This window comes from Salmo trutta, unplaced genomic scaffold (assembly GCF_901001165.1).
Source record: "Salmo trutta unplaced genomic scaffold, fSalTru1.1, whole genome shotgun sequence".
Classification (NCBI taxonomy): domain Eukaryota; kingdom Metazoa; phylum Chordata; class Actinopteri; order Salmoniformes; family Salmonidae; genus Salmo; species Salmo trutta.
In genome coordinates, this window is record NW_021822710.1 from 47,450 (window position 1) to 64,194 (window position 16,745).

The 16,745-nt window shown below is 49.1% G+C and overlaps 1 protein-coding gene across 1 annotated transcript in view; it reads left to right on the forward strand.

Moving 5' to 3' along the window:
• Positions 1-3,553: 3,553 nt before the first annotated feature.
• The window catches only part of LOC115183959 (low-density lipoprotein receptor class A domain-containing protein 4-like), a 26,385-nt gene continuing 13,193 nt past the window's right edge, over positions 3,554-16,745 (forward strand). The window contains exon 1 of the mRNA XM_029744946.1: positions 3,554-4,051. Coding sequence (XP_029600806.1) covers positions 3,955-4,051 — 97 coding nt within the window. The 5' untranslated portion in view covers positions 3,554-3,954. The remainder of the gene's footprint in view (positions 4,052-16,745) is intronic.

Below are 16,745 nucleotides of genomic sequence, written 5' to 3' on the forward strand. Positions count from 1 at the left end.
TCTTTACAACTGACTAGGTATCCCCCTTTACAACTGACTAGGTATCCCCCCCTTTACAACTGACTAGGTTTCCCCCCTTTACAACTGACTAGGTATCTACCCTTTACAACTGACTAGGTATCCCCCCTTTTACAACTGACTAGGTATCCCTCTTTACAACTGACTAGGTATCCCCCCCTTTACAACTGACTAGGTATCCCCCCCTTTACAACTGACTAGGTATCTACCCTTTACAACTGACTAGGTATCCCCCTTTACAACTGACTAGGTATCCCCCCTTTACAACTGACTAGGTGTCCCCCATTACAACTGACTAGGTATCCCCCCCTTTACAACTGACTAGGTATCCCCCCTTTACAACTGACTAGGTATCCCCCTTTACAACTGACTAGGTGTCCCCCATTACAACTGACTAGGTATCCCCCTCTTTACAACTGACTCGGTTTCCCCCCCTTAACAACTGACTAGGTATCCCCCCCTTAACAACTGACTAGGTATCCCCCCCTTTACAACTGACTAGGTATCCCCCCCTTTACAACTGACTAGGTATCCCCCCCCTTTACAACTGACTAGGTATCCCCCCTTTACAACTGACTAGGTATCCCCCCCTTTACAACTGACTAGGTTTCCCCCCTTTACAACTCACTAGTTTTCCCCCCCTTTACAACTGACTAGGTATACCCCCCTTTACAACTGACTAGGTATCCCCCCTTTACAACTGACTAGGTATTTCCCCCTTTACAACTGACTAGGTATCCCCCCTTTACAACTGACTAGGTATCCCCCCCTTTACAACTGACTAGGTATCCCCCCTTTACAACTGCCTAGGTATCCCCCCCTTTACAACTGACTAGGTATCCCCCCCTTTACAACTGACTAGGTATCCCCCCCTTTACAACTGACTAGGTATCCCCCTTTACAACTGACTAGGTGTCCCCCATTACAACTGACTAGGTCTCCCCCCCTTTACAACTGACTCGGTTTCCCCCCCCTTAACAACTGACTAGGTATCCCCCCCTTAACAACTGACTAGGTATCCCCCCCTTTACAACTGACTAGGTATCCCCCCCTTTACAACTGACTAGGTATCCCCCCCTTACAACTGACTAGGTATCCCCCCCTTTACAACTGACTAGGTATCCCCCCCTTTACAACTGACTAGGTATCCCCCCCTTTACAACTGACTAGGTATCCCCCCCTTTACAACTGACTAGGTATCCCCCCTTACACCTAGGTTATCCCCTTTACAACTGACTAGGTATCCCCCCCCTTTACAACTGACTAGGTATCCCCCCCTTTACAACTGACTAGGTATCCCCCCCTTTACAACTGACTAGGTATCCCCCCCTTTACAACTGACTAGGTATCCCCCCCTTTACAACTGACTAGGTATCCCCCCTTTACAACTGACTAGGTATCCCCCCCTTTACAACTGACTAGGTATCCCCCCTTTACAACTGACTAGGTTTTCCCCCCTTTACAACTCACTAGTTTCCCCCCTTTACAACTGACTAGGTTACCCCCCTTTACAACTGACCTAGGTATCCCCCCCTTTACAACTGACTAGGTATCCCCCCTTTACAATCTGACTAGGTATCCCCCCTTTACACCGACTAGGTATCCCCCCTTTACAACTGACTAGGTATCCCCCCCTTTACAACTGACTAGGTATCCCCCCCTTTACAACTGACTAGGTATCCCCCCCTTTACTACTAGGTAATCCCCCTTTACAACTGACTAGGTATTCCCCCCTTTACAACTGAATAGGTATCCCCCCTTTACAACTGACTAGGTACTCCCTTTACAATGACTAGGTATCCCCCCCTTTTACAACTGACTAGGTATCCCCCCCTTTACAACTGACTAGGTTTCCCCCCCTTTACAACTAACTAGGTATTCCCCTTTACAACTGACTAGGTATCCCCTTTACAACTGACTAGGTATCCCCCCCTTTACAACTGACTAGGTATCCCCCTTTACAACTGACTAGGTATCCCCCTTTACAACTGACTAGGTATCCCCCCTTTACAACTGACTAGGTATCCCTCTTTACAACTAACTAGGTGTCCCCCCCTTTACAACTGACTAGGTATCTACCCTTACAACTGACTAGGTTTCCCCCCCTTTTACAACTGACTAGGTCTCCCCCCCTTTACAACTGACTAGGTATCCCCCTTTACAACTAACTAGGTATCCCCCCCTTTACAACTGACTAGGTATCCCCCCTTTACAACTGACTAGGTATCCCCCCTTTACAACTGACTAGGTATCCCCCCTTTACAACTGACTAGGTATTCCCCCCTTTACAACTGAATAGGTATCCCCCCTTTACAACTGACTAGGTACTCCCCTTTACAACTGACTAGGTATCCCCCCTTTACAACTGACTAGGTATCCCCCCCTTTACAACTGACTAGGTTTCCCCCCCTTTACAACTAACTAGGTATTCCCCTTTACAACTGACTAGGTATCCCCTTTACAACTGACTAGGTATCCCCCCCTTTACAACTGACTAGGTATCCCCCTTTACAACTGACTAGGTATCCCCCTTTACAACTGACTAGGTATCCCCCCTTTACAACTGACTAGGTATCCCTCTTTACAACTAACTAGGTGTCCCCCCCTTTACAACTGACTAGGTATCTACCCTTTACAACTGACTAGGTTTCCCCCCCTTTACAACTGACTAGGTCTCCCCCCCTTTACAACTGACTAGGTATCCCCCTTTACAACTAACTAGGTATCCCCCCCTTTACAACTGACTAGGTATCCCCCCTTTACAACTGACTAGGTATCCCCCTTTAGAACTGACTAGGTATCCCCCCTTTACAACTGACTAGGTATCCCCCCCTTTACAACTGACTAGGTATCCCCCCCTTTACAACTGACTAGGTATCCCCCTTTACAACTGACTAGGTATCCCCCTTTACAACTGACTAGGTATCCCCCCCTTTACAACTGACTAGGTATTTACCCTTTAGAACTGACTAGGTATCCCTCCCTTTACAACTGACTAGGTATCCCCCCTTTACAACTGACTAGGTATCCCCCCCTTTACAACTGACTAGGTATCCCCCCCTTTACAACTGACTAGGTATCCCCCCCCTTTACAACTGACTAGGTTTCCCCCCCTTTACAACTGACTAGGTATCCCCCCCTTTACAACTGACTAGGTATCCCCCCTTTACAACTGACTAGGTATCCCCCCTACAACTTTACAACTGACTAGGTATCCCCCCTTTACAACTGACTAGGTAGCCCCCCTTTACAACTGACTAGGTATCCCCCCTTTACAACTAACTAGGTATCCCCCCTTTACAACTGACTAGGTAGCCCCCCCTTTACAACTGACTAGGTACCCCCCTTTGCCTAGTGTGATGTGTAACAGACAGACAGAGTGCAAAACACGCCTACACGGGCCCCCTAGCGAGGGGCATCAATGCAATCCAACCCTAACCCGAAGTAAACTCCTCCCAGAGCGGTAACCCGGGCCACATAAACAAAACCCCTTATTGTCACTACCTCACCAGTCTGCTCCGAGTCGCTCCTACCCTCCTCCTCCACGTCTGGTCGAAGAGAGCTGCTTCCTTGTTTTGGGGGGTGGACCATAGTCCGTGAAGCCTTCAGCGGATCGGAGAGGTGTTTTCCCCGGTAGTACAGCGAGAGAGGTGTTTTCCCCGGTAGTACAGCGGAGAGAGAGGAACTGCACGGCCAGTCGGATAACGTTACTCACTCAGTCTGAGAATGTACTTGTCTGAACAAATGCTATGCGGATACACTTTTTAAAAACAACAAATGACTTTAAACTTGGTAACAATATTGTCGTTGTCAAGGGAATGTGAACGGATACCGGAGACAGACTCAGACTGGAAGTTTTGAAGGGCCGATCACGGCGCCTCTAACCCCGGTCCGGTTTTATTACCGGAGTCCCATTTTTTCCCCCGGGGTAGCCCCATGCAAAACATAACGGCACCCGGCAGCCCCAATAACAACTCTGATGTTATTTGTTCCTGTAACGGCACCGGTCCCCAGCCGGAGGGAATGGAGATATGTAAGTAATAAATGTAGTGGAAATCCAGTGTGCCGGTTTTGGGAAACGGAAATGATATCTGTTTGTATTACTGTGATTTATCACTATGTTACATTTTACTTATCGGTTACGCGCATGTAAACAACGATGTGTTTTTATAAACGAGATGTACACGTTGTAGAGGAGTATTAAAATACAATTTTGGTTATGGTTTGGGAACTTTTTATCAGTCAAATATCCGTGTTTGGTTGGTGTTGCGGTGTTTTCGCTGTCGGTCGTTTTGTGGTTACGTTACCGTCTCGCTGTCCGTCGTTTTGTGGTTACGTTACCGTCTCGCTGTCCGTCGTTTTGTGGTTACGTTACCGTCTCGCTGTCGGTCGTTTTGTGGTTACGTTACCGTCTCGCTGTCGGTCGTTTTGTGGTTACGTTACCGTCTCGCTGTCCGTCGTTTTGTGGTTACGTTACCGTCTCGCTGTCGGTCGTTTTGTGGTTACGTTACCGTCTCGCTGTCGGTCGTTTTGTGGTTACGTTACCGTCTCGCTGTCGGTCGTTTTGTGGTTACGTTACCGTCTCGCTGTCGGTCGTTTTGTGGTTACGTTACTGTCTCGCTGTCGGTCGTTTTGTGGTTACGTTACCGTCTTGCTGTCATCGTTCGGTAATTGCCATATACTCCAACACTGTAAAACATTTAGACGAAATACGTGATGAAGGGAGATATATTACCCTGATGACAGTTTCACGGTGATGAAGGGAGATATATTACCCTGATGACAGTTTCACGGTGATGAAGGGAGATATATTACCCCGATGACAGTTTCACGGTGATGAAGGGAGATATATTACCCTGATGACAGTTTCACGGTGATGAAGGGAGATATATTACCCTGATGACAGTTTCACGGGACTTGCTGGGTTACGTTGTTGTGTTGAGATGTTGTTTGAATGGAATGTAGACAAATCTACTGATTTCATTACAGAAGATAAGAGGAGACAGTTACAGTGTGGTGTGTGACAGACAGACAGACAGACAGACAGACAGTCAGCTGAGGGAACTACATTCAGCCAGCCAGCCAGCTGAGGGAACTACATTCAGCCAGTCAGTCAGTCAGCTGAGGGAACTACATTCAGCCAGCCAGCCAGCTGAGGGAACTACATTCAGCCAGTCAGTCAGTCAGCTGAGGGAACTACATTCAGCCAGCCAGCCAGCCAGTCAGCTGAGGGAGCTACATTCAGCCAGCCAGCCAGCTGAGGGAACTACATTCAGCCAGCCAGCCAGTCAGCTGAGGGAACTACATTCAGCCAGTCAGTCAGGTGAGGGAACTACATTCAGCCAGCCAGTCAGCTGAGGGAACTACATTCAGCCAGCCAGCCAGTCAGCTGAGGGAACTACATTCAGCCAGCCAGCCAGTCAGCTGAGGGAACTACATTCAGCCAGCCAGCCAGTCAGCTGAGGGAACTACATTCAGCCAGCCAGCCAGCGGAGGGAACTACATTCAGCCAGCCAGTCAGTCAGCTGAGGGAACTACATTCAGCCAGCCAGCCAGCCAGCCAGCTGAGGGAACTACATTCAGCCAGTCAGCTGAGGGAACTACATTCAGCCAGCCAGCCAGTCAGCTGAGGGAACTACATTCAGCCAGCCAGTCAGCTGAGGGAACTACATTCAGCCAGCCAGCTGAGGGAACTACATTCAGCCAGCCAGTCAGTCAGCTGAGGGAACTACATTCAGCCAGCCAGTCAGCTGAGGGAACTACATTCAGCCAGCCAGTCAGTCAGCCAGCCAGCTGAGGGAACTACATTCAGCCAGTCAGCTGAGGGAACTACATTCAGCCAGCCAGTCAGCTGAGGGAAGTTCATTCAGCCAGCCAGCCAGTCAGCTGAGGGAACTACATTCAGCCAGTCAGTCAGGTGAGGGAACTACATTCAGCCAGCCAGTCAGCTGAGGGAACTACATTCAGCCAGCCAGCCAGTCAGCTGAGGGAACTACATTCAACCAGCCAGCCAGTCAGCTGAGGGAACTACATTCAGCCAGCCAGCTGAGGGAACTACATTCAGCCAGCCAGTCAGTCAGCTGAGGGAACTACATTCAGCCAGCCAGCCAGCTGAGGGAACTACATTCAGCCAGTCAGCTGAGGGAACTACATTCAGCCAGCCAGTCAGTCAGCCAGTCAGCTGAGGGAACTACATTCAGCCAGTCAGCTGAGGGAACTACATTCAGCCAGCCAGCCAGCTGAGGGAACTACATTCAGCCAGCCAGTCAGTCAGCTGAGGGAACTACATTCAGCCAGCCAGCCAGCCAGCCAGCTGAGGGAACTACATTCAGCCAGTCAGCTGAGGGAACTACATTCAGCCAGCCAGCCAGTCAGCTGAGGGAACTACATTCAGCCAGCCAGCCAGCTGAGGGAACTACATTCAGCCAGCCAGTCAGTCAGCTGAGGGAACTACATTCAGCCAGCCAGCCAGCCAGCCAGCTGAGGGAACTACATTCAGCCAGTCAGCTGAGGGAACTACATTCAGCCAGCCAGCCAGTCAGCTGAGGGAACTACATTCAGCCAGCCAGCTGAGGGAACTACATTCAGCCAGCCAGTCAGTCAGCTGAGGGAACTACATTCAGCCAGCCAGCCAGCCAGCCAGCCAGCCAGCCAGCTGAGGGAACTACATTCAGCCAGTCAGCTGAGGGAACTACATTCAGCCAGCCAGTCAGTCAGCCAGCCAGCTGAGGGAACTACATTCAGCCAGTCAGCTGAGGGAACTACATTCAGCCAGCCAGTCAGCTGAGGGAAGTTCATTCAGCCAGCCAGTCAGCCAGTCAGTGACTGGGCTCCCTCCCTTTGTGTCTGGGTTCCTCACCCCCCTCTACTTGTTCCCAACCTTCCCCTGTGTGTGTGCGTGTGTGTGTGTGTGTGTGTGTGTGTGTGTGTGTGTGTGTGTGTGTGTGTGACAGGCCATTAGTCAGACCAGAGAGGGGTGTGTGTGTCTCATGTCTCTCTAGATGGTCTGAGGCGATAACGCTGTCTGATGCGATAACTTTGTCTGAGGCGATAACGCTGTCTGAGGCGATAACGCTGTCTATAACACTGTCTGAGGCGATAACGCTGTCTGAGGCGATAACGCTGTCTATAACGCTGCCCGAGGCGATAACGCTGCCCGAGGCGATAACGCTGCCCGGGGCGATAACGCTGCCCGAGGCGATAACGCTGTCTATAACGCTGCCCGGGGCGATAACGCTGCCCGGGGCGATAACGCTGCCCGGGGCGATAACGCGGTCCGGGGCGATAACGCGGTCTATAACGCTGTCTGAGGCGATAACGCTGTCTATAACACTGTCTGAGGCGATAACGCTGTCTGAGGCGATAACGCTGTCTATAACGCTGTCTGAGGCGATAACGCTGTCTGAGGCGATAACGCTGTCTGAGATGATAACGCTGTCTATAACACTGTCTGAGGCGATAACGCTGTCTATAACGCTGTCTATAACGCTGTCTATAACGCTGTCTGAGATGATAACGCTGTCTATAACGCTGTCTGAGGTGATAACGCTGTCTATAACGCTGTCTGAGGCGATAACGCTGTCTATAACGCTGTCTGAGGCGATAACGCTGTCTATAACGCTGTCTGAGGCGATAACGCTGTCTAACGCTGTCTGAGGCGATAACGCGGTCCGGGGTGATAACGCTGTCTATAATGCTGCCCGAGGCGATAACGCTGCCCGAGGCGATAACGCTGCCCGGGGCGATAACGCTGCCCGGGGCGATAACGCTGCCCGAGGCGATAATGCTGCCCGGGGCGATAATGCTGCCCGGGGCGATAACGCTGTCTATAACGCTGCCCGAGGCGATAACGCTGCCTGAGGCGATAACGCTGTCTGAGGCGATAACGCTGCCTGAGGTGATAACGCTGTCTATAACGCTGCCCGAGGCGATAACGCTGCCCGAGGCGATAACGCTGTCTGGGGCGATAACGCTGTCTATAACGCTGCCCGAGGCGATAACGCTGTCTGGGGCGATAACGCTGTCTGAGGTGATAACGCTGTCTATAACGCTGCCTGAGGTGATAACGCTGCCTATAACGCTGCCTGAGACGATAACGCCGCCTGAGGCGATAACGCTGTCTGAGGCGATAACGCTGCCTGAGGTAACACTGTCTATTCTCCCACTGTGTACTCTCTGTTTATGGCCAAGTAGCATTCTAGTTTGCTCTGTTTTTTTGCTAATTCTTTCCAAGATTTCAAGTAATTATCTTTTTGTTTTCTCATGATTTGTTTGGGTCTAATTGTGTTGCTGTCCTGGGGCTCTGTGGGGTCTGTTTGTGTTTGTGAACAGAGCCCCAGGACCAGCTTGCTTAGGGGACTCTTCTCCAGGTTCATCTCTCTGTAGGTGATGGCTTTGTTATGGAAGGTTTAGGAATCGCTTCCTTTTAGGTGGTTGTAGAATTTAACAGCTCTTTTCTGGATTTTGATAATTAGCGAGTATCGACCTTATTCTGCTCTGCATTATTTGGTGTTTTATGTTGTACACAGAGGAGTCTCAATTTGGTGTTTGTCCCATTTTGTGAATTGTTGGTTGGTGGCCTGGTCAAAAGTAGTGCATTTCCTTTCTCCTTACAGGAAATTACAACCTGATCTCTGGGTCGCGCCTTCTTTTATTAAATTTAACCTTTATTTAACGAGGCAAGTCAGTTAAGAACTAATTCTTATTTATAATGACGGCCTACCGGGGAACAGTGTGTTAAACTGCCTTGTTCAGGGGGCAGAACGACAGATTTTTACCTTGTCAGCTCGGGGGATTCTTACTGGACATTACAGATAGGAGATCCTCTCATTGGGCCCTGAACGTGACAGATAGGAGATCCTCTCACTGGGCCCTGAACGTGACAGATAGGAGATCCTCTCACTGGGCCCTGAACGTGACAGATAGGAGATCCTCTCACTGGGCCCTGAATATGACAGATAGGAGATCCTCTCACTGGGCCCTGTACGTGACAGATAGGAGATAGGAGATCCTCTCACTGGGCCCTGAACGTGGCAGATAGGAGATCCTCTCATTGGGCCCTGAACGTGGCAGATAGGAGATAGGAGATCCTCTCACTGGGCCCTGAACGTGACAGATAGGAGATCCTCTCATTGGGCCCTGAACGTGGCAGATAGGAGATCCTCTCACTGGGCCCTGAATGTGACAGATAGGAGATCCTCTCACTGGGCCCTGTACGTGACAGATAGGAGATAGGAGATCCTCTCACTGGGCCCTGAATGTGACAGATAGGAGATCCTCTCATTGGGCCCTGAACGTGACAGATAGGAGATGTGAGATCCTCTCACTGGGCCCTGAACGTGACAGATAGGAGATCCTCTCACTGGGCCCTGAATGTGACAGATAGGAGATCCTCTCACTGGGCCCTGTACGTGACAGATAGGTGATAGGAGATCCTCTCACTGGGCCCTGAACGTGGCAGATAGGAGATCCTCTCATTGGGCCCTGAACGTGGCAGATAGGAGATAGGAGATCCTCTCACTGGGCCCTGAGCGTGACAGATAGGAGATCCTCTCATTGGGCCCTGAACGTGGCAGATAACACACACTGGTTTGTCTTAGTACAGTTGTAATGCTATAATGCCCTGTGTGCATCCCAACAGGCACCCTATTCCCTATAGCGTAGGGTACTACTTGATACTGGTTTGCCATTTGTCTGATCTAGGATATTTGTGGTGTCTGGAGTCGTCCTCTGTATTCATCAGTGATTCAGAGGGTGTCTGACTCTCAGCCACCTCTCCCCCAGACTGCAGCCTCCTCCCCCGCTGTCTGGCAGCTCGAGACTACCTCCCTCCCTCCGTCCCCCCACCAGCTGACTGCTGACCCCCAGGGCCCTGGGGCAGAGAGAGAGAGAGACAGAGGAAGAGGGGCTGACTGGTCTATTGTCTGGAGGGAGAGAGAGAGGAAGAGGGGCTGACTAGTCTATTGTCTGGAGGGAGAGAGGGCAGTGTGTCTGTACAAAAATGCATGCACTCACAACTTTATATCTCTCTGGATAAAAGCGTCTGCTAAATGACTAAAATTGAAATGTCTGGTCTGGTGAAGGGCCCCCTCCCCCCTTCCAGCAGACTGCTGACCTGAGGGCGCTGGGAGAAGGAGAGGGGCTGGCTGGTCTACTGTCTGGAGGGAGAGAGAGAAGGAGAGGGGCTGGCTGGTCTACTGTCTGGAGGGAGAGAGAGAAGGAGAGGGGCTGGTCTACTGTCTGGAGGGAGAGAGATAAGGAGAGGGGCTGGCTGGTCTACTGTCTGGAGGGAGAGAGAGAAGGAGAGGGGCTGGCTGGTCTACTGTCTGGAGGGAGAGAGAGAAGGAGAGGGGCTGGCTGGTCTACTGTCTGGAGGGAGAGAGAGAAGGAGAGAGGCTGGTCTACTGTCTGGAGGGAGAGAGAGAAGGAGAGGGGCTGGTCTACTGTCTGGAGGGAGAGAGAGAAGGAGAGGGGCTGGCTGGTCTACTGTCTGGAGGGAGAGAGAGAAGGAGAGGGGCTGGTCTACTGTCTGGAGGGAGAGTTAGAAGGAGAGGGGCTGGCTGGTCTACTGTCTGGAGGGAGAGAGAGAAGGAGAGGGGCTGGCTGGTCTACTGTCTGGAGGGAGAGAGAGAAGGAGAGGGGCTGGTCTACTGTCTGGAGGGAGAGAGAGAAGGAGAGGGGCTGGCTGGTCTACTGTCTGGAGGGAGAGAGAGAAGGAGAGGGGCTGGCTGGTCTACTGTCTGGAGGGAGAGAGAGAAGGAGAGGGGCTGGCTGGTCTACTGTCTGGAGGGAGAGAGAGAAGGAGAGGGGCTGGTCTACTGTCTGGAGGGAGAGAGAGAAGGAGAGGGGCTGGCTGGTCTACTGTCTGGAGGGAGAGAGAGAAGGAGAGGGGCTGGCTGGTCTACTGTCTGGAAGGAGAGAGAGAAGGAGAGGGGCTGGCTGGTCTACTGTCTGGAGGGAGAGAGAGAAGGAGAGGGGCTGGTCTACTGTCTGGAAGGACAGACAGACAGACAGACAGACAGACAGACAGACAGACAGACAGACAGACAGACAGATCTGGCTCTCAAGAGAAGACATGCTATGTGCAACACTGCCCACAAAATGAGGTGGAAACTGAGCTGCACTTCCTAGCCTCCTGCCCAATTGTATGACCATATTAGAGACACATATTTCCCTCAGATTACACAGATCCACAAAGAATTTGAAAAAACAAACCCAATTTTGATAAACTCCCATATCTACTGGGTGAAATACCACAGTGTGCCATCACAGCAGCAAGATGTGTGACCTGTTGCCACAAGAAAAGGGCAACCAGTGAAGAACAAACACCATTGTAAATACAACCCATATTTATGCTTATTTATTTTCCCTTTTGTACTTTAACTATTTGCACATCGTTACAACACTGTATATATATATAATATGACATTTGTAATGTCTTTATTCTTTTGGAACTTGTAATATTTACTGTTCATATTTATTGTTTACTTCACTTTTGTTTATTATCTACCTCACTTGCTTCGGCAATGTTAACATATGTTTCCCCATGCCACTAAAGACCAATGTTAACATATGTTTCCCATGGTAATAAAGACCAATGTTAACATATGTTTCCCATGGTAATAAAGACCAATGTTAACATATGTTTCCATGGTAATAAAGACCAATGTTAACATATGTTTCCCATGGTAATAAAGACCAATGTTAACATATGTTTCCCATGGTAATAAAGACCAATGTTAACATATGTTTCCCATTGTCACGGTTGTCTTCATCCTCTGACGAGATAACGAAATCGTCATCGGAAAATGTGGACCAATATGCAGCAGGTACGTGTATGCTCATATTTAGATTTATTCACTTACAAAACCACTGAATACAAAATAACAAAACCACTAGAACAAACGAACAACTAACAGTCTGGCAAAGCCTAGGGCTGAACACAGAACAATCACCCACAAAACACAAACACAAACACACCCTCATTTATGAGACTCTCAATCAAAGGCAGATAGAAAACACCTGCCTTCAACTGAGAGTCCCAACACCAATTCACCAGACATAGAAACAGACATACTAGACTCCACATAGAACTACCTAGACATAAACCAAACCCCGGACATACTAAATCAAACACCCTTTACACAAACACACCACCCCGAACCACATAAAACAAATACCCTCTGTCACGCCCTGACCAAACTACAACACAATTAACCTTATATACTGGCCAGGACGTGACAGTACCCCCCCCTTAAAGGTGCTACCCCAGAAGCACCTTAACACAAAAAAAATTACCCCCAAACAATACCCAAAAGAAAATTCCCCCTTACTAAAGGGAGGGAAGGGAGGGTGGCTGCCGTCAACGACGGCACTGTGCTACACCCCCCCTCCCCAACCCACCTATATTGGAGGCGGCTCCGGCTCAGGCCGTTCCAGGCTGTCTGGGCAGTCTGGCAGCTCGGGACGGTCAGGGCAGTCTGGCAACTCGGGACGGTCAGGGCAGTCTGGCAACTCGGGCAGGTCAGGGCAGTCTGGCAACTCGGGCAGGTCAGGGCAGTCTGTCAGCTCGGGGCAGTCTGGGCAGTCTGGCCACTCCGGCAGTTCAGGGCAGTCTGGCCACTCCGGCAGTTCAGGGCAGTCTGGCCACTCCGGCAGTTCAGGGCAGTCTGGCCACTCCGGCAGTTCAAGGCAGTCTGGCCACTCCGGCAGTTCAGGGCAGTCTGGCCACTCCGGCAGTTCAGGGCAGTCTGGCCACTCCGGCAGTTCAGGGCAGTCTGGCCACTCCGGCAGTTCAGGGCAGTCTGGCCACTCCGGCAGTTCAGGGCAGTCTGGCCACTCCGGCAGTTCAGCGCAGTCTGGCCACTCCGGCAGTTCAGCGCAGTCTGGCCACTCCGGCAGTTCAGCGCAGTCTGGCCACTCCGGCAGTTCAGCGCAGTCTGGCCACTCCGGCAGTTCAGCGCAGTCTGGCCACTCCGGCAGTTCAGCGCAGTCTGACCACTCCGGCGACTGTTGACTGACGGGCAGCTCCGACGACTGTTGACTGGCGGGCAGCTCCGACGACTGTTGACTGGCGGGCAGCTCCGACGACTGTTGACTGGCGGGCCACTTACGGCGACGACTGTTGACTGGCGGGCAGCTCCGACGACTGTTGACTGGCGGGCAGCTCCGACGACTGTTGACTGGCGGGCAGCTCCGACGACTGTTGACTGGCGGGCAGCTCCGACGACTGTTGACTGGCGGGCAGCTCCGACGACTGTTGACTGGCGGGCAGCTCCGACGACTGTTGACTGGCGGGCAGCTCCGACGACTGTTGACTCGCGAGGCTGGGTTTACGCACTTGCCGTTAGTGCGGGGAGCGGGAACAGGACGAGTCGGACTGGGTGGACGCACTTCCGGGTCCGCACGAGAGACAGGAGCTGGAAACCCAGGGCTATGGAGGCGCACAGCCGGTCTAGATCTTACCTCCTGCACAACCCGCCTTGGCTCGATGGAACTAGTAGCCCTGCACGAGCGGAGTGCTCGTACAGGGCAGACTGGGCTGTGCAGGGGCTTGATGGTAGCCGTGCGTAGAGCGGGAGTTGGGTAGCCTGGTCCTCGGAGGCGTACCGGCGACCAGATGCGCTGCGCAGGCATCCTCCTACCAGGCTGGATGCCCGCTCTAGCACGGCACCTGCGAGGGGCTGGAATAACTCGCACCGGACTGTGCGTGCGTATGGGTGAGATATTGCGCTTCTCAGCGAAACATGGCGCTCCCCACCTCATACGCTCCTCCATATAACCACGGGTAGCTGGCCTCCGGCTCTTCCTAGGCCTAGCCAAACTACCCGTGTGCCCCCCCCCAAAATTTTCTTGGGGGTGCCTCTCGTGCTTCAACGCCAGTCTTGTCCCTCGGAAACGTTCCCGGTCCATACCAGCCTTACTCCTATCCTCTCTCTCGCGTACCACCTGTTTCCAAGGAAGGCGATCTTTCCCTGCTTGGATCTCCTCCCAAGTGTAGGAGCCTTCTCCCTCCAAGATCTCCTCCCAAGTCCATCTCTCTCGTTTGTCCTCTTCGAAAATCCTCCGCTCCTTCCTCTGCTGCTTGGTCCTTTGGTGGTGGGTGATTCTGTCACGGTTGTCTTCATCCTCTGACGAGATAACGAAATCGTCATCGGAAAATGTGGACCAATATGCAGCAGGTACGTGTATGCTCATATTTAGATTTATTCACTTACAAAACCACTGAATACAAAATAACAAAACCACTAGAACAAACGAACAACTAACAGTCTGGCAAAGCCTAGGGCTGAACACAGAACAATCACCCACAAAACACAAACACAAACACACCCTCATTTATGAGACTCTCAATCAAAGGCAGATAGAAAACACCTGCCTTCAACTGAGAGTCCCAACACCAATTCACCAGACATAGAAACAGACATACTAGACTCCACATAGAACTACCTAGACATAAACCAAACCCCGGACATACTAAATCAAACACCCTTTACACAAACACACCACCCCGAACCACATAAAACAAATACCCTCTGTCACGCCCTGACCAAACTACAACACAATTAACCTTATATACTGGCCAGGACGTGACACCCATGGTAATAAAGACCAATGTTAACATATGTTTCCCATGGTAATAAAGACCAATGTTAACATATGTTTCCCATGGTAATAAAGACCAATGTTAACATATGTTTCCCATGGTAATAAAGACCAATGTTAACATATGTTTCCATGGTAATAAAGACCAATGTTAACATATGTTTCCCATGGTAATAAAGACCAATGTTAACATATGTTTCCCATGGTAATAAAGACCAATTTTAACATATGTTTCCCATGGTAAAAAAGACCAATGTTAACATATGTTTCCCATGGTAATAAAGACCAATGTTAACATATGTTTCCCATGGTAATAAAGACCAATGTTAACATATGTTTCCATGGTAATAAAGACCAATGTTAACATATGTTTCCCATGGTAATAAAGACCAATGTTAACATATGTTTCCCATGGTAATAAAGACCAATGTTAACATATGTTTCCCATGGTATTAAAGACCAATGTTAACATATGTTTCCCATGGTAATAAAGACCAATGTTAACATATGTTTCCCATGGTAATAAAGACCAATGTTAACATGTGTTTCCCATGGTAATAAAGACCAATGTTAACATATGTTTCCCATGGTAATAAAGACCAATGTTAACATATGTTTCCCATGGTATTAAAGACCAATGTTAACATATGTTTCCCATGGTAATAAAGACCAATGTTAACATATGTTTCCCATGGTAATAAAGACCAATGTTAACATGTGTTTCCCATGGTAATAAAGACCAATGTTAACATATGTTTCCCATGCCAATAAAACCCCTTAAATTGAAATTGAATTGAGAGCAGTGCTCAGTGGAGTCAAGCACTCCAACAAATCTGAGGGGGCACAAAGTATGTGAGGGATGGCTGGGGGGTACGGTCGCCCCGTCCTTAAGGTGGATCAGTTTTCAAACATCTGAAATTATCTAGAAGCTTCAACATTATGCTTCATTCTCTGTTTTAAATCAGTGTATTTTTCTGCGTCTGTCTGTATCCACCTGGCTGGTGTTTCTGGCTCCTCTGTATCTCTGCTCCAATCTGGGTAAAAAAAACACTGAACGGAATGTGAGTCTTGTTCACTTTCATTCACTTGTTGCTTGTTTTTCTAAAGTCTTCTTAACCTGGCCAGCAGGCCGTGCCGGATAAAATTGTTAGACAAGATAAAATAGTTAGACAAGCTAGCCTGAAATGGCTTCTTCAAATCAAGCTTTATTTATACAGCACATTTGAGACATGTAATGCAACACAATGTGTTTCAGGAGAGAGAGGCCGTAGTAGTATCAGTAGTAGTAGTAGTAGTATTAGTATCAGTAGTAGTAGTAGTAGTAGTAGTAGTAGTAGTAGTAGTAGTAGTAGTAGTAGTAGTAGTAGTAGTAGTAGTATTAGTATTAGTATTAGTATCAGTAGTAGTAGTAGTAGTATCAGTAGTAGTAGTAGTAGTAGTAGTATCAGTAGTAGTAGTAGTAGTAGTAGTATTAGTATCAGTAGTATTAGTAGTAGTTGTAGTAGTAGTAATAGTATTAGTATCAGTAGTAGTAGTAGTATTAGTAACAGTAGTAGTAGTATTAGTATCAGCAGTAGTAGTAGTATTAGTATCAGTAGTAGTAGTAGTATTAGTATCAGTAGTAGTATTATCAGTAGTAGTAGTAGCAGTATCAGTAGTAGTAGTATTAGTAGCAGTAGTAGTAGCAGTAGTATTAGTAGTAGTAGTAGTATCAATAGTAGTATCAGTAGTATCAGTAGTATTAGTATCAGTAGTATTAGTAGTAGTATCAGTAGTAGTATTAGTATCAGTAGTAGTAGCGGTAGTATCAGTAGTAGTAGTATCAGTAGTAGTAGTATCAGTAGTATTAGTATCAGTAGTATTAGTAGTAGTTGTAGTAGTAGTAATAGTATTAGTATCAGTAGTAGTAGTAGTATTAGTAACAGTAGTAGTAGTAGTATTAGTAACAGTAGTATTAGTATTAGTATTAGTATCAGCAGTAGTAGTAGTATTAGTATCAGCAGTTGTAGTAGTATTAGTATCAGTAGTAGTATTAGTATCAGTAGTAGTAGCGGTAGTATCAGTAGTAGTAGTATCAGTAGTATTAGTATCAGTAGTAGTAGTATCAGTAGTAGTATTAGTAT